General features: G+C 43.8%; 3 protein-coding genes across 4 annotated transcripts; 1 reads left to right on the forward strand and 2 right to left on the reverse strand.

Annotated features, from left to right (window-relative positions):
• Positions 1-287: 287 nt before the first annotated feature.
• LOC6565260 (E3 ubiquitin-protein ligase HECW2) lies at positions 288-6,942 on the reverse strand. Of its 2 annotated transcripts, none has more exons than XM_032738053.2 (3): positions 6,710-6,942; positions 1,578-1,766; positions 288-1,511 (listed from the first exon to the last, which is right to left on the reverse strand). In XM_032738053.2, the coding sequence occupies exons 1-3, from the start codon at positions 6,748-6,750 to the stop codon at positions 437-439; spliced, it is 1,305 nt and encodes a 434-aa protein (XP_032593944.1). In that variant the 5' UTR covers positions 6,751-6,942; the 3' UTR covers positions 288-436. The 2 variants fall into 2 exon arrangements, with proteins under 2 accessions (XP_032593944.1, XP_001990984.2); XM_001990948.3 differs by lacking the exon at positions 6,710-6,942 and adding an exon at positions 4,458-4,542.
• Positions 6,943-10,794: 3,852 nt separating this feature from the next.
• LOC6565287 (E3 ubiquitin-protein ligase HECW2) lies at positions 10,795-15,167 on the reverse strand. The gene is made up of 6 exons (XM_043215943.1): positions 15,026-15,167; positions 13,682-14,613; positions 12,559-13,513; positions 12,080-12,387; positions 11,696-12,004; positions 10,795-10,965 (listed from the first exon to the last, which is right to left on the reverse strand). Exons 1-6 carry the CDS (start codon positions 15,165-15,167, stop codon positions 10,795-10,797), a joined length of 2,817 nt encoding a protein of 938 aa, XP_043071878.1.
• A 1,209-nt stretch (positions 15,168-16,376) lies between these two features.
• Positions 16,377-18,390, forward strand: LOC6565288 (pickpocket protein 28). The gene has a single exon (XM_001990950.2). The coding sequence runs from the start codon at positions 16,423-16,425 to the stop codon at positions 18,190-18,192; it is 1,770 nt and encodes a 589-aa protein (XP_001990986.1). The 5' UTR covers positions 16,377-16,422; the 3' UTR covers positions 18,193-18,390.
• Positions 18,391-18,484: the final 94 nt, after the last annotated feature.

The raw sequence follows: 18,484 nt of genomic DNA on the forward strand, positions 1-18,484 counted from the left end.
CAACCAAATTCGTCACCAAATAATATCCTTATTCGTATTTAGCATTTGCTTTATGGTAATCAAAAAACAAAAAAAAAAAACAGTCTGTTTAAGCTAATCGATTTACTGGCAGCAGCAACAACAGCAACAGCAACAACAACAACAATATGTGTGTTTGTCTGTGTAATTACATGCCAGTTCGAAGCGACTAATACATACAAATTGGAAAAAAAAACACCACAAATAATTATTAAGTAAATAAATAACGCATGTCAGCATCGACAACAGCAACAAGAACAGCAACAACAAACACCATCAAATATCACGCATCAGCAGCAGCAGCAGCAGCAGCAGCACAAGCCAATTGCACATCCAGATCCACATCCAGATCCAGATCCACATTTCTCATCCAGTCGGATTCTATAGTATCGTGGTAGGGTTATTCTGCTGATTAAATTCACTCAATGCCAAAGGTGTTGGTCTCCTCGACGGCAAGTAGGAGCTTCTCATAAAGCAGCTCCGGCGTGGGATACGGCGGCAGATCCAACCGGTTGAAGCAGGTGTGCGCACGGGGCAGCGAGTTTGGCTTGCCCCACTTCTCGATGCAGAAGCGTCTGGGGCCAGTGGAGCCGCGCAGCGCGGAGAAACCCTCGTAGGGTATGCTGGATGTGCCCGTGACGAACTGAAGCAGGCGCAGTCGCTGCTCATTGCTGAAGCGTTCGATAACCTGCCAGAACCAAATGATCACTTGGTGGTTGTCATGGTAGCCCGAACGGTATTCGGTATTTAGGCGCCAATCGTTGGTGTCTATCTCTGCGGTGCCGGCAATGACCAGCTCCAGTTCGCGGGCATCGAAGACGGAGACGAGCCGTGAGTCAACCACCTCGTAGAAGCCGCGCACCAGCGACTCCGTTTGCTCCTGGACGCCCCGTTCTAAACGCCATTTGATCATGCGCTCCAGATACTCCTTCTTGTTCTTCTCATGGACAATGACATTCCTGCCACCCGGCTTGAGTTCGCGCTCGACAACGCGACCGAGCAGCTCCTCGGTGACGCAGAAGGTGAGTCCCAGGTCGATGCCGGTGCCAATATCGTTGTCGCGAATCCATTGCAGCGACTGATGGAACTCATTGTCCAGCGACTCGAGATCACTGAGTGCAACTGGCAGACGCAACAGCGCTTTGTAGAAGGGTCGCGTAAAGAACGCATCCAGCAGATACTGATGGACGAGGGCGAGGCCCAAAACACGCCCACTGAACCGAAACCAGTCGTGGCAGTTATCCACAAATGCCGACAGCGGCGACACCTGCACCGTATACGTATCATTGGCGGAGTACTCGAACAATCCGTAGTAAGGATTGAACAGTTCGCGCGACAGCAGAAAAAAGAACTCCCGAGACGGGCCGCCATAGTCCAAGCCCTCCTCTGTGTCCCAGAGCACGGCGAGACGACCACGCTGCAAGTCCTTCTTGTTGGCCGACATAATGCGACGGAATGCGTCCTCCAGCAGATGACTGCGTCGGATGTGCAATCTGTTAAAAAAGTACAAACAATTAGCAATCCGCATTCTCTTCAATTTTTGGGACATTTATACTAACTTGAGCTTGTGTGGTCCCTGACCGTAGCCCTTGGACTCTAGCTTGCGATAGAAACTACGCAGTTTGGCCTCAAAGTCGCGACGGAATGGCGGCGGTGCACGTTGCGTCATCCGGGAACTAAGCACCGGCGATCCCTGAGGACTACGCTCCTCAATGGGCACATAGCTCATGATCTCCTGCTCGAACAGGCTGAAATCGAAAGTGAGAAAGAGAGAGGAAGAGTTGAAGATTAGCTCTGGCATTGATAATCTCTGAAATGTATCTGAAATCGTAGCTGCAACTTGCGTATTCAGTTGCTGCTCATAACTAATTGTGCATATTATTCACTAACTCAATGCTTTATACTCACAATTGATTAGTTATCTGTTTTATTAATACCGGCTAAGCTGACAATTTACTAATGAGACATATTAACAAGCTACAAGCAACAAGCAACAAGTAACAAGCAACAACAACAGATATTGCTCAGCTAGTCGAAGTCGACCCAACATAGCCCTGATCGTACTGCAATAACTATTATTAGTTTTGTCATCGGTTATTATCGATAATTCTGTAGTTTGCAAAATATGATGGATTTTCATTTGTTTTGATTCACAGCACTGTCGATATTACTATAATGCCAGAAACCCCTAAAAATATGCCTGCAAACAACCAAACTAAGCACATAAGCAAAGTGGGTTTTCGATGACAATCGATTGTGTTCCAGCCCAGCTTTGTGTAAGTACAAATATAATAAACACATATAGACAATAATATAACACAATACGTCCGAAAATATCTGTGATAATATGTGAAAATGCAAGCTAAACACATATATAGTGGGTTATCGATAACAATCGAGTATATCGAGGCCCTGTTTTGGGCAAATACAAATTAATAAAATCATAAAGTCTTAGTAAATTATTTAATAGACTGTTAACATTCGAAAAGAAGATGACAAATAAAGTTCATGACATTCTCAAATACCACAAAGATGATCTCAAAATTAAGTTAATTAATGCAAATTGATTGAACAACAAGCAACAACAAGAGCAATGGGACTCATTTATCGATGACTCTCTTGCAGCTCAGAAAATCCATATGCCTTTCGGTTGTGTAGTGCGACCAAATAAATTGCATCAAGCACAAAACTTGACCATGATTTTCCATTTGAAAAACAGCAGCTGTAATATGTAGATGTAAACGCCTGCCGGAAGAACTCGAATAGACCACAGACCTTGTGCCGAGAACTCGCTGGAGACTTTTCCCAATGGGCTAGATGCCGCTAAGCTCCAATAATATCTGCCCAATATTCCGTAGAATTCTAATTGCCGATTTGTGTTGCGTTTTTTTTTTTTGTTTTGTTCTCTCTCTTTTTTCGCGCTTACTTTTTGACCTTCAACTTGAATTTGAAAATTGATCAATTAATACACAAAAATTATGGCGATCGGTGACTGTCTGTGGTCGACAGGGTTAGGATTGGGGAGGGGGAGGGGGAGGGCGTTGCCATGCCATGTCCATGCACTAGTGACAACAGTTTGAGTGCAATTAACGCCTCTTTTGCGCGGCACGGAAATGACTAATTTCCAATATATATATATATATATATATATTGTGGAAACGAGACGATAAAAAATTTGGTTTTGTTGAAAAACAAAAACAACTAATGTTCATTCGAAATGGTAACTGATCGGCAATATAATTTGGGCCGTGTCAAATTACTTTCAAATTGACTGAAGTTAACAAATTATTAGCGAAAACAACACAGGAAATTGCAATTAACGTAAATTAGAGGCGGCGCAAAACGCGAGCGCGACTTTAAACGCGCGCATTCGGCAACCACATGCGGGTCTGTCTTGTCGCCCACAGTGGTGCGAGTGGTGGTGCTGGTAGTGGTGGTTGCTGCGTGATGGTTGGTGGTGTCATCTTTTCTGTTCCAAGTGCAATGCGCGCACGAACTGATGCGATAGATGAGGGGTCACCAAATGTTTTCGGGTGTGGTCAGTTTCAATTAAATAAGCTTTGAATTCTATCCGCATTTGTAGTAAGATTACAAATATATATATGTATATATATATATCATTATTCATGCATATCATTATTCATTTACATCTGTTTTTATCTGGTAGTTTGCTAATTGAATCGCTTGATGAATAGCCCAAGCGAAGGGTTTCTACACACAATTTAATTTCATAGTTTCTTAATTTCATAAATATACCAGATGTTAGCTCGTGTCAATTAGATTTTAATCATCAGCCATATTTCGTGATAAGAAGAACACAGCGAATAATTCCAAAGAACAAAATCTGAAGACTTTTAATTAAATGTAACTAATAGATAAGTCATGAGTTTGATTGCTGCATGCAGTAGCTAACTAACTACAAAACAAGTACCACTGATCATAATTCATAGATATTGAGTTAAGCGCAGATATATACGTGTATACTAACATAAGTGTCAACTTATTTTTAAGATCTACAAATCAAATAAGAAATAAACTCGCTTCGAGCCCGACCGACAAGTAACATTAATCTCAATCTTTCCTCACAAAAGTTTTGCTGAAATTGAAATCCCAATCCAGCTAGCCAGTTTCTGTATGTAAGTATATATCTTTGTGTGCACAGGAACACTGCCAGGGATCCACATATATTCCCAAGCTGCTTTAATATCAACTGCATACTTATGTGATAGTAACAAGCAAACTAAATTCCATAAATAGGTATAGCATATGTGCAAGTGTGTGTGCTATCTGTGTGTGGCTATCTGTGTAGTTGTACTTGAAATATGCTAGGTATGTTCACAGAGGTACACAGAGAAAAAAACCAAAAATAAATATTTAAAAAAATAATTTGTACAAAATATTTCGGACGTTTGTAAATAAAAATGTGAGGAGCCTCTTACTTGGTCAACATGGTGTTGTAGGTATAGCTGAACTTGGAAAAGAGACCCATTTGATTGGGCTATTTCGGGCTGGTTGTAAGGCCCTGATGGATTCTCAATTAGCGCACTTTAAATTAAAACTGAGTAGAAAACAAACCAAACAAACAAAAAACAACAACAAAAACTTGTAAATGTAACGTAAATTTTATTCTCGTCGACCCGAAATGAAAAGCCTTTCAACGAAAGCGAAGCGACTGACTTGTGGTTACTGGACTGCACATAGCAGTTGCAGTTATCCCAAACAAAGTGAAATAGACAGAGACAGAGAATGAGATAGGGACTGAAAGTGAGAGAGAGAGAGAGACAGAGAGGGAGGGCATATTGAGAGCGAGGCCCGATAGCGTTGATAAGCGGGCACGATAAAACCATTGTGGGGTATTACGAATTTAATAACAAACCACTGTCGCAAGTACGCAATGTACATCTGAAGGGTCGAGTGGTGCCCGAGGGGTTGGGGTTGGTTAGATTGGTGGGGTAATCCGGCAACTTATGGCGGCCAGTGACAGTGTTTCAAAAGTTGATCGATTGTAATCAATTCACAATCTGGCAACCCCAATTTGGACAGAATACCGCGATAAGGGCTCAACAAATTTTGTATTGTTGCCGGTTGCTCAAAGCTGTATATTAATTGCACTTGTTGTTGTGTAATACGAGGAAAAGATACTTTAGTAGAGCACAAGATAGATTTGTTGACTACTAGCAAACGGAGTTGCGGTTCACGTTTCGCGTCTCGATCCTTGAACCTGTCGCCTGGCAGCAATTAGTGCGAGTAATTGGATCTGAGATCACAATAAAAAACCACAAGCCAAAAACATTATGAATCCAAACAACAACCACCAGCATGTTGTTGCAAGACTTGAGAACTGAAAGCATTAGATTTACAAAGATGTTTACGATAAAAGGCTTGCGATTTGTTTGCGTAGCATTCCTTCAACCAGATACCCTGAGATATTTTGCACATAAATATATACTCCTTCTCTGGGTGGCAGTCGTGAGAACCACATACATTTGGGATATCTGAACTGAAACTGAAGATTTATGAATGGCTCAGTGAGTAAAGCAGCAAGTAAAAAAGAATACGACCGATGTATTATAGTAAACAAATGGAATGCAAGCGAGTAAGATGATACCTCAGGATGTTGAGACAGACAGAGAGAGATAGACAGACATAGATGGAAGATCTTAGCTGTTTCCGCCGTTGATGAGAAGATAACTTGCAAATTCTTTGACAACACTTGAAAGTGTTAAGCAAATGTTTTTAAAGGCCTTAAGATGCTTATTAAACTAAGTCAAACTCTTTAGTTAGAAACTGCATGAGATCTCTGACAAACAAGAAGTTTTTTCAATCAAACCAAATTACCGATTATAATCATGTTGTAATCAATCTAAAAATCACATACTTTAGATTTTGTAGAACATTTTTGATGATTGATTTTTAAAATGATTTTTTTATTTTTATGACAATTGTAGATGTCGCCAAATCGAACAATTTTATTCCTGATTTTCACACTCATTTTACACTCATAGCTAATCTAAACCTATTACTATAATATTAGTGTGGAAGCTCCCCCACCAGATCATTTGGTCGTATTATATTTAGTTTCTAAAATAGGCATTGGCAGTGCGTTGAGGATTCCTCCTAAAGGTTGCAGTATTAACATGTTCTTAATACTGATCGATCTCCTCCTTATTGGTATTATTATTGCTGAGCTCTAGTTATAGTTTCCTAGTTCTTGGATCTATCTAACATAATAACTTAACGAGCTTGATTTATCTTTTAAGAGAGAAGTACTAAGAAGTACTTCTGATTAAGATTTCTATGGAAAATGTAACATAATTAAAAGTAATTTCTTGAACGAGATTCGACTAGGTTGGGCAGGAGAAACCCTCTGAAGCTGGTTCGAGCATATCTTTAAATAAATAAATAAGTCAACTGCAATTAGCCATCAGTTGGCAATATGTAAAATATATATTTTAGAGTGTATTTCGAACAACTGTAGGAAATGCCTTATGCATTCGCACTCTTCTCACTTGTATTTCACAAAGGCAAGTAATTCCCGCAACTTTAGTCATGATCGAAGCGCTGTTCAATACTATTATAGGATGTAGTCATATGTATTTGTTCTTCTTTTTTTTTGCTGACTCTGGATCCGACAATGGCTTGGATCGTGCCTTGGGTCGTACTAAATATTAGATGGGTTGATAACACTTACACGGCCCACACGATGTATGCAGCCTTCGATAGGAAGCCCATTTTGTAGCGCGGCCAAAGTCTTGTGCATGGAATGGTTCAACATGCCGTTGGATGCTTGAAATTCTTTCAAAACTGTTCACACTACTAATTATTATAATGACAGACAGCAAAAACCAAAAAATAAAACACAAGCAAAAAATGCGAAGCAAGCGGTCAGTTTTAAGTTAATATTAAATAGTTCACTTTTTTTGAAAATTAAGTTTATTTATTTATGTTTATATTGTTGTTTTGAGACTGTGACAGCGACCTGCACACGCTGACAGTTCAAATGCTTCTGTTTTTTTTTTTTTGTATTTATTTTGTTTTTTTTTCTAGTTTAAAGAGGCGCGTGAAATCGAAACTGAACCGAAGTCGAAGTCAGACTCGGAGTCGGAGTCGGGTTCATAGAGTTGGATATATTTATGTGCTAAGGCAACAGTGTTAAATGCGAGTTCCCGCTGTATTTCTAATGTCGAATAGCAAACGCAGAATGGACGCGTTTGTCTAGCGCCCAACCGATAAATATGAAATTGGAAATGGAATTAAGCGAGCGCACAAAATATACGACAACAACAAGAACAACAACAACAACAAGAACAACAAACATCAACACCAACAACTCCAAACAGCAAAGAAAATTGTTTAATTGTAATTTTATTTTATTTTATTTTTTGTGTTCTTTTTATTTATGTTTGACGAAGTGCAGCCGAAGCGCCAACGAACGAATTGCCGAACATTAAATTCTATGTGCGACGACAGCGACGCCGACTGCGACGGCGACGGCGATCGCGACAGCGACTGCGACTGCGACTGCACTACTGCGTTTGCGCTATTACCTCAAGAATGAAATAAACGGCTTTTTAGCTTCTGGCAGGGGCTCTGCGGCTGACTCACAACTTATTTGATGGTGGTGAACTTGGACTGCGAGTGATTGGCGAGTGCGAGGGCTGAGCGGCAGAGCGAGAGAGCAGAGCAGCGCAGCACATGTGCACCGATGACAACTGTGGCGTTGGTCATGGTTATGAGCTGTCGCTCATCAGCCGATCGCCGGCTGTTCAATGCGCTTGGTGGAGTTCCAAGTGCTGCGAGGGTGCAGCAGAAGCGCAAAGGGCGCGCCATGCGCCAAAAAAAATAGTTGCTGTACTCGCAGTACTTGGTTGCAACAACAAACGCGTCCACTGTCAAGCACACCACGCATCCAAAACCCAAACCTAAATCCAACCCATGCCCAGGCCCAATGAACTGTAAACCAAGCGAGTCGAGACGGCAGCAACCATTGAAGCCCTAATTCGCCTTCAATGGGTCAAATCACAAAAACAAATAGCCCCTCGAAAGCTCAAATGGTTGTCAACGCTTCAGTTGTGAAAAAAAAGCAGAAATAACTCGTATCGTGAGGCACCATGAAGATTTAAATACCCTAGCCTAATGGAGTCCACCTGCTCTAATCGAAGTTTCAAAAGACATTTAAAAAGCTGGACGACAGCCCCTATGGAGGCCCAATGCTTATAATTTCTTTTGCCAAATTGTAAGGAGGATCACATAATTATTTACTAATCGATTTGATAGGAATATCTTGGTAAAAGGTAGTTTTCATACAAGAACTGAGCATTCAATCGTTCCCATGTCAGCTTTATGCTACACTGATCTAATTCGTATATATTATTTGCTAACTGCTCTCGATGCTGATCGAGACTATATATAAACTTAGTATGATCGTAGACGTATCTTTCAATGCGTTACAGACTTCACATCAAAATCATAATACCCTCAGCAATGGGTACAAAAGAAAAACACACTCAGTGCTACTAATGAAGATGACGTAGTTGCCACAACCCCGCCCTCAACTGAACCCAACCCAACCCAAGCCAACGTAACTGAGGCTTAGAGCCCAAGTCCAAGCTGCAGCTGAAGCCGGAGCGCTCAGATACGCCGTCTAGCCAATAAATTATTGGTTTATTGGCAACGCTCATTTGTCGCTGGTCCCAGCTCCAAGTAAAAAATCTAAAATTGGGTTAAACTGCGTCACGTTTCGTCTCGTCTCCTTTTCGAGGGATTAGCACGAGAATTTAGCGACTGCCCAGTAAACAATGGGTTGTTTTTGTTGTTTGTTATTATTGCTGTTGTTGTTGTTGTTGTAAAGGGGGCGCGTCTTTAAAATAAAATAAATACAAATTTACAGATAATAAAATAAAACAGCCCCAAAATATGATAAGTTATTCGAACAGGGTGATTCGTGCGTTATATCTTAATTATTCTCAAGCCTACGCCTGAAACAAATACAAAAAATAAATACAAATTACAACAACTCATTGAAAACCCCGACCGATTGTTCCTATGGGAGTTATCTGTATAGTAGTTGCTTATTGCTTCAAACAATACCAGTTACTTCGGTTTGGGCATCTTGAAAAAAGAAGGTTTTCCGGAGCAACTATAAGCATCTTAAAGGCTAGTTTGCATTGAGAACTACAGACATGACTATAGCGACTATGTGTATATGTTTTGGAGCTATCAAGATTGGTTAAGGGAGCACAAAATTTGCATTACAATAGGTGAAGACTTTCTTTCGATTAAAGCATTCTTACATCTATTTTCTTATTCTTATTCTTATACAGACAATCCGGTTGCTATATACATACATATAAATATATATACACATTCCCATCGATTACAGGCTAGTGCGAAATGGCAGAATGTAGAATGGGACACCCTGTTCAAAATGCTGTCCACTTGCTATGCTTTGGTCAAAACTGAACCAATTTTGCTGGGGAGTTTCTTGTCCGACGAGGTTTGACTGAAGTGTAATTTGTGAAGAGATGTGTGTTTGTTGCAGAGTACAGAGAGGTAGAGCGATGACGTATGTGTGATAAGTCAGCTTAATCCACTGATTAGTAGATTTGTAGATTGGTTAACTGTATTTACTTCCACTAGGCGTTTGGACTGCCCACTCCCACGGTAATGCCAACTTAGATTTGATCGCCTGGTTTTTGGGATGCAATGAAGCATGATAATTTATCTAATTGAATGCAATTAAATCGCTCAAAATCCAATCGGTGGGCAGCTGCTTTCAGGCGGACCGCCTGTCATGAGACGGAGCTCCATTAGATCACGTCGACTAATCTATGGATTAATCTTATAACAACAACAACTTGCTTGGATATTAAGGTCAGAAAATGCATGTGAATATTTCCTCAATATTTGTGGTTGAGTCAACAACATTTTGAAGAAATATTGGCAATTAAACAATAAATGTGTATAGAACAAATGGAATGAAGGTGGGGGGCTGGTGCTGCAGGAGGTTCGGGCAATTTGTTGTTTTCAAAATACATATTTTGTTAACCTTGCTGTTTGTTGCTATTCGAAGTGTTTTGGAAAATTAGTTGGCAACCTTCGCAGCGATTTTCAAATGCAATTAACACACATGCAGTCGTCGATGACTTCGTTGACGAGCTGAAGCACTGAAGCAGGACGACCAACTGGCAATTGCCACCACCAACCAACACCATCGAGACATCCATCGACCAACAAAGTCGCTGCTGATGACGCAGCAATGCAATTTGTGCCAAAGCCTTTGCCAAGTGCAACCGATCTAAGCTATTGGATTGGCAATTGGCAATTGGATATGACGCTGACTCTGAGCCTGACTCTGATAGTTCCACTATAAATTCATAAATATGTACGTACATACATACTATACTTACGCATGAATGTTTTATAATATTCATTTTTGAATTTGCGTGTAAACAAAAAAAAACTCATAAATTATACCAAAAGTTAAGGCTCGAAAGCGCATCTCTGCTAAAATATTGTCCAAATGTTGCTTACAATTACTTCCCGACTCAATGCGACTCGAATTCTCATTCTTTGTTTCTTAAGGAATCGTTTACTTAGACAATGAAAAAATGATTACCAACAAGAAGTGATAAATGTACAAATTACACCTTCTGAAAAACTTAGCTTCTCTCATAAAGACATGCTTCTTAAAAAAATCCCAACTTGTTTAATACTGTATACTCTCGTATACCCAATCGCTCATTAATAATTTTGCACATCACTTGTGACAATCACTTACCTAAGTAAAATGGTCAATTGCAGATCATGGCCAAGACGCTCCAAGGCGGGCACGCCCTCAACTCGTAGTATGTTAATTTTTTCGCGCAACGAACGGGACACAGTATGTTGGCCCTGACGTTCTCGTAGAATCTCCAGAATGTTGGGTTGTCGCAGAAATGCAATGACCTGAAATATACAAACTTGTTGAGCACAATCGAAGAAAGAGCGACTTACTTAGGCACGCCGAAGATTATGTACTTGTCGACCGGAGTCAACTGGACAATATCGAAATTTGACTAGAAATTTAAAAAGACGACCGATTCGTGATGCATGTGCAAAGTATCATCAAGAAGGATTCAAAACTGCATTAACACAGACGGACAGATGTCTACATCAACTCGGCATATGTATAAACTCCACAAAAAATACGGGAATTAAGTCTGTATGGGTCAAAGCTTCAACTTCATCTGATTCACTTTAAAAATGATCTAAAAACTTTTGAAAATCCAGCCTAAATAAACGGTTATTGCTGTCTACTTTACAACCCCCCTGAAGAAAGTAGGATGAAGTCTTCATGGATCATATACTCTAGTGAATTTTAATCTAATTAAGCTCTATACGCGAAATCCAATTTAAATATATTTATCAAACGATTCAGAGTCAGTTGCAAAACAAATTTTGTTGATTGAGATTTTCAGAAAACTTGAACAAGACTATATACAAATTGTAGTGGTCTAAAGGGAAAGTTTAACGCACTTAATTTTGAGTTATGAACACACAGGGGTTAAACCGAATCGTATTTTGGTTACGGTTACGGTTCTGGATCTGAATTTCGATTAACGTTTCCGGTTTTGAAATCCGTTTCGAATCTTAGTTATTAACTCATGTTGGTTCGAGTTAGAGGAATTGTACTCACCTTTTCGTTGTAGGCAATGGGAACATCCTCATAGCCAGACTGGGCATGGGCTCCGCTGGTGCTGGGGCCGCCGGCGGCGCCACCGCTCAAACTCAAGGCGCAGGCAATGGCCGCCGTCGTGGTGCAATTATGTGCTGCAGCTGCTGCTGCTGCTGCCGTTTGACTGGCACTGCCGCGACAGGGACGTGGCGGGGGCAGGGGCGGCACGCCCGAAACCGAAGCCGTCGCATTGCTGCTGGAACTGAAGTTGGAGTTAATGTGGCCACTGGTGGCCGACAGGCAGTTGCCATCAACCAAATCCGGTTGCGGCTGTGGCAAATACTGATGTGGATGCGGATGCTGATGGTGATGGTGCTGCTGCTGCTGTTGCCGATGCCGGACGACACGGGGACACTCGACGGGCAGGCGGGGATCCATGAAGGAGGTCTTGCGATGCTGATGATCGATGAAAAACTGTTTGCCGGACTGATCGATTTTCGTCTCCCAGCTGGAGGGCAACTCACGACTCAGTTGCGCAAATGTGTTGACCAGCGCCACCAAATCTTTGTTGTACTGATAGCGCTGAAAGCACTGAGGATCGCGACGTATCCGCATCACCATGTGTTTCAGTGCCGCGTTGCGATTGTAAATGGCCAGCGCCGCCTCATTTGTGTGAAGCAGCGAGTAAAAGTCTGGACGGCAGAGCAGCAGCACTGCCGGATGTATGGCCAGGTTGAGAGAGGCGGATGATGACAATGGCGCCGGCGGAGGCGGTGGCGGCACAGTTGCACCACCAACACCAACACCAGCACCACCATCAGCAGCAACTGCAGCAGCAGTAACTGTGGTTGACTGTGATGCTGTTGTGGTCTGGGCAGCGCCACGAGGCAGATTATATAGCTGATTGTGGGCGTGGCCCGTGGACGGCTCGACGGTATGCATGGACAGACGATTCTCATTAGTGATGGTGCGCCGTATGGACTGATAGCGTCTGTCCAGCTGCTGGCGATGATGCTGCTCGCGTCCGCCGGGCCCAGTACTGGGACCACCCGGACGCTGCCACGATGTGGTGCGCGTTGTATGATCAATATAAAATATACGACCATGACTATCCATGCGCGCCTCCCATGCCGGTGGCAATGGTGGCTCTCCCACACATGCTCCATTCGCACCATTGCCGCCATCCACAATGCCAGCACCGGCGGCAGCTGCAGCGGCGGCGGCTGCAGCTGCTGCTGCAGTACGTTCGGGTATGGAGGGCAGACGAGTGCTGCTAATGTGCAGCATTTCATTGTTGTCATCCAGAACAGCAGCAGCGGCGACTACTCCAGGAGCTGGCGAACCGGGCGGCGTCTGCAGTTGACTAGAGTTGCACTCCGGTACGGAGTTGGCAGTGACGGCCTGCAGACGCGCATGTCGCCGTGCATGATGTGTTGGCGTTGGCGGACAGATGAGTCCAGTAGTAGGTGCACCACATCCACCTCCTCCTGCTCCTGTCCCACCACCACCACCACCGCCACCCACACGTTTCAATAGCCTCTGCTGTGGACGCTGAGCATGAAATGTAGGCGTGCCAGGTGGCGGTGGTGCCAATGGCAGTGGCAGCATTGAGTCCAAGCCACCAACGCCACGTCCACGCGTTGGCGAATGCTGCTCTGGACTCAGACTGAGATCCAGTGGAGATACACTGCGTGTGGAACAACCCGAGGGTGGACTACGCTGGCGCTTCGGGGATAGCAACAGTCGTGGAGAATTGTTGCAGCTACTGCTGCTAACCAGATGATGCGGTTCATCTGTGGTGCCCTTGCCATTGGAGAGGGCTCGTGTCAGGGGACGATGCTGTCGAAGATAGGGGAAATGGTGTGCGACCATTGTGCCATTGTTGGAGTTGCCACTTCCACTGGCTATGGTGTTGTTGTTGTTTGTGTTGTTGATGTTGCTGTTGCTGTTACTGTGCTGCTCCTGCAGCGGAAATGTGGGAAACTCATAGGTCAAATGGGCAGGCACCTTTTGGGTGCTAATCGTATTGATGTAACTATCGGGTCCAATCTTCTTCTGTATTAGCGGCTTAAAGCGCATCGGAGGTGGACTGGCTTCCGCCAGTCCAGAACCGGATCCGGGTCCGGATCCGAGTCCGAGTCCTGGTCCAGGCAGACGTAATGGCGAGCTGTTGCTGTTGGTGCAGGCGCCGCTGTAGCTGGGCGCCTCGTCCGCATGGAGTCGCTCATCCGTATCGAGTATGTCGAACTTAAACACGTCACCATGCAGCTTGAGTTCGCATCCGATGGCACGTGGCGGCCACGAACGCTCCAACGGACGATGCTGTGCCGGCGGCTGTCGCAAATTATTATTATGCTTTTGACGACCCAGTGCTCCCGATCCCGAACCAGATGCGGAGTTGATATAAGCACTGGCTTGCAGAGCTGCTGCAGCGTCCAGTAGACTCTCAACGGCGGCGGCTTCTTCATCCACATCATCGTCATCAGCCTCGTGATGATCATGATTGTGATGAGGCGGCTCCTCTTCCCCCTCCAGCTGCTCGTCCTCTTGTTGCTCCTGCAGCTCGGCAACGGTGAGCGTGTCGACCATTTCAGCGGGCACCGTCTCAAAGCATTCGCGTGCCACCCACAAATTAAAGCTATCGCCATTGGACGCAATTGATTTGGTCTTCCTCTTGGAACTGGCGCTTTGCGGTGACAGTGTCCACGACTTGCGACGCGCACCGCCACCAACGCTGCAGCTGCCATCGCTGCCAATGCTGCCGTTGCACGAACTGCTCGGCGATAGTGTTGCACCCGCTCCAGCTGCAACAGGCGTCTCGCATGATTTGGTCGTTAGCAATGTCTGGTGTTTAGGTGCTGCTCCACCTGCAGCTGTTGCTATTGTTGTGGTTATTTCGCTAATTTCGTTGTTTGTCTCATGTGGCAAGTCTCTTGGAGCTGTTCGTTTGGTGTGCAACTTATTAGATCATGTTCATAATAATAACATTCATCATTTTTAATCACTTACTTTGGTTACGTTTTCTGCGCATCACGATCGCATCCGATGTTGCATCCAGCTGCTGCTGCAGCTGCTGCTGCTGCTGCTGCAGCTGCTGTGGTTCAGTGCCATTCTCAGCATTCACATCCACATCCGCAATCACATCCGCATCTGCATCGCAAATATTCACTCTGACGTCACCGGCCAAAGTTAACGCACTTTGAAATGCCGTTTCCAGCTCATCGCTTTCATTGCCATTGCGCGCCTCGTAGTAAGCATCCTTGGCATCATCATCGTCATCATCATCATCATCATCGTCGTCGTCATCATCATCATCACCATCATCTGCATCGTCCTCATCATCGCCATCACCATCATCGTCGTCATCATTATCCTCTTCTGCGTCATTGCTTTGCGCTGCTGCGACTTGATTATCGTGCTCAGCATCCGCTGAACTCTGGCCAAGGCAGCTAGTTGTGACGCCCGTTACAGCAACGTTCGCTGGAGCTTCCATGCTGCTGCTACAGATGCTGATGCTGGTCCTGCTCCTGCTTACCCCACCCCAACTGCGGCTGCTGCGGCTTCTGCTCTACTTTTTTATAGATTTCTTGTTTCGCATAATATTGGCTGTTTGCTGCTGCGTCGTGGTGTTCTCGCTATCGATAAGTTTTTGAATGTGTTTTTGGTGTGTACTCAAACAGCTGTTCATTGGACCTTCATCTTAACCACCACTGTACGCGCTATACAACAACATTGCCCTCATTTGTAACACCACTGTAAAAGCAAGAGGAAAACGACCAAGACAAAACGTAAACAAAAGTATGACCAGCATTTTGTAAATAGCATGGTCACCTTTTTTTTAGTATTTTTTTCTGGTTGCGACCAACTCACAAGCAGCTTGAATCATTTCGATTTGACAAATACCGCACTTGTTATTTATAGCGAATTATCTAGCTTACATACATACTTGTATACAAAATCGAATGTATAATTTTATTGTTACGCTTAAACATATCTATGCAATTATACAATGTGAGATTAGATCAATGCAAGTAAACTTACACAAAACATAAAATAAATTTAAAAAATAAAAGCACGTCAGTTGTAGGGTTATGTAGGGTTCTTTTCTTACGTCGGCGCCAACGACTCGGTCCGTGCTGCTGTCTCCCTTGAGAAATACATGTATGTATGTTGTGTGTTGCTTTCTCACTTGTACTGACCGACACATAAATGAACGGGAAATTCGAAATTGTAGCGCGCTATAGCATATAAATTGAAAACGCGTCTTAATATTTGTTAAGATTAGTTAGTTCGTTTTTTGAAACTTCTTGTTATCTTAAAATAAACAATCAATGAATAGAATATGTATTTAACTTGTAATTATTTCGGTAATTAAATCAAAATGAAATACAACCCAATTTTTCACAAAAAATGTGTTTTAGTTTATTACAATTAGTAATATATTTTATTAAAATGTTTCTAACGAAACGAAATACAAATAATTTATAATGTTTTTCATTGCTTTGCGAAAGTGCATAATTCAAGCGATAAAGAAAAGTACAATTTATTAGCATGCGCTTGACTTTCTTGAAGCACTGTTCCCTTCGCTGCTGCTCTGCTGCTCTGCAGTGAGACCAAACAAATTACGGTAAAACAAAATAGTCATAAATTTTAAATGTTCTGAATTTCATTGGATCGACAAGAGCTGATGATTTTTTAGAAACATATTGTTAAAAGTTCTGTGTATTGCGTCTGACTGTGATTGAAAAATGTTTGTGCACCCCAAGAACTATGAAATGGAAGCTACTTTCTCTGTCCCCGATTCGGACATGGACAGCAACAGCATGGACATCGAATTGACATTGAATCAAAATAAAATTAAAAATAAAAGTCAAAATGCCAGTCACCAGTCGGCCGTCGGTAAAACAATATGCAAGTGTTTTGTTAATACTTATCAGGACTATTGTCAGCACACATCCATACATGGTGTCCAGTATCTCGGGGAGGAGAAGCGACCGATTAAGGAGCGCATCTTCTGGCTGTGCGTTTTCGTGGTGTCCATTTACTGTTCGGCGACGCTGATCTACAGCGCCTACACCAAGTGGAATGAGACGCCAGTGATTGTCAGCTTTGCGGAGAGATCGACGCCCGTATGGAATATACCCTTCCCAGCTGTGACCATCTGCTCGGAAACGAAACGTGTGCTGAAGACGGAAGGCAACCACAACAATTCATATGCGAATCTCTACCGTCAATTTACGGCCGATATGCGATCCGGTCGCATTTTCCGGCCACACAATATCACTGCGTGGGAAATGGAGGAGTTTCGTACGTTGCTGCACATCTGCAATAAGCAGATCGTTGAGCAGGATATGCCGCTGATACCGGGCGAAGATGTGGACTACACGGATGTGCTCGAACGGATGTTGCCACCATTTGAGCGATACTTCTTTTACTGCCGCTGGCTGAGTCGCTTCAACGAGTGCGACAAATACTTTAAGCAGACTCTGACAGAGGAGGGCATCTGTTATACGTTCAATGGACTGCGAGCCACGGAGATTTATCGCGAGGATACGTATCAATACCATTACAGCAGCAATATGGCTGTAAAGCAGAATGTCACCGCGGCAACATGGAGCTTGGAGACCGGCTATGATGCCAACAGCGATGTCGAAACTTATCCGGCACGTGTCCTAAGTGCCGGCGCTCGTTCGGGCATATTCATGGCACTGCAGAGTTTCAAACAGGAGGTGGACTATGCATGCAGGGGCCCCGTGCAAGGATTCAAGGTGTCGCTGCATGCGCCGGACGATGTGCCGCAGGTGTCCAAGCAATTCGTACGCATACCCATGGGCAGGGAGGTGCTGATTGCCGTCAAACCAAATATGATAACCACATCGTCGGGCATTGCCGAATATCATCCGCTGCGACGGCAATGCTTCCTCAGTCACGAGCGCCAGCTGCGCTTCTTTAAGATCTACTCGGAGTCCAATTGCCAGCTGGAATGCCAGGCCAATTTTACGCTGAGCCAATGCGGCTGTGTCAAGTTTTCGATGCCGCGCAGCCTGGACACGCCCGTCTGCGGCGAGGATAAAATACATTGCTATGAACGGGCCGAGACGCAGCTGCTCGTCCGCGAGTTCCATCGCGTGCGCAGCCTGAATGTAGTCAGCGAGGCGCCGCGCGGTGTGGAGACCGCATGCAATTGTATGCCCGCGTGCACATCGCTCATTTACAACACGGAAATCTCGCAGGCCAACTTCGATTTGGATGAGATGCTGGTCGCCGAGGGAGATACCGAATTTTTGCGCGAATATCCCGGATCACAGATGTCCCGCCTCTCGATATACTTCAAGCAGAGTCAGTTTATCACCTCGAAACGATCCGAGCTGTATGGCGTAACCGAGTTCTTGGCCAATTGTGGCGGCATCTTTGGCCTTTTCATGGGCTTCTCCATACTAAGCATGGTCGAGCTGCTTTATCACTTTACATTACGCTTCGGTGTGAATCTGAAACATTTGTTTAAAGTGAATTTCTAGCCGCGAATCTCGCTACGAGGGTCTCGGTAACTTTTTGCATCTGTTCATCCGAAACTCGCATGTTGCGCATGCAATCAGATCAAAAGTCCCATTTTTTATTATAAGTTAAGTTATATTTTATGTTTCCACCTTATTTGATATTTACATATTTGTAATTTTGTTAATCATCCCATACTGAATATAAGCTATTGTAATTGATTTTATGCGGTAACCAGAGACGGGGATCAGATATTTAAATCGAAGCAGTCGTTGAAGAGATTCATTGCGTCCTGTGCCAATTTGCCATTAATAA

Source organism: Drosophila grimshawi, unplaced genomic scaffold (genome assembly GCF_018153295.1).
Source record: "Drosophila grimshawi isolate 15287-2541.00 unplaced genomic scaffold, ASM1815329v1 contig_1006, whole genome shotgun sequence".
Taxonomy (NCBI): domain Eukaryota; kingdom Metazoa; phylum Arthropoda; class Insecta; order Diptera; family Drosophilidae; genus Drosophila; species Drosophila grimshawi.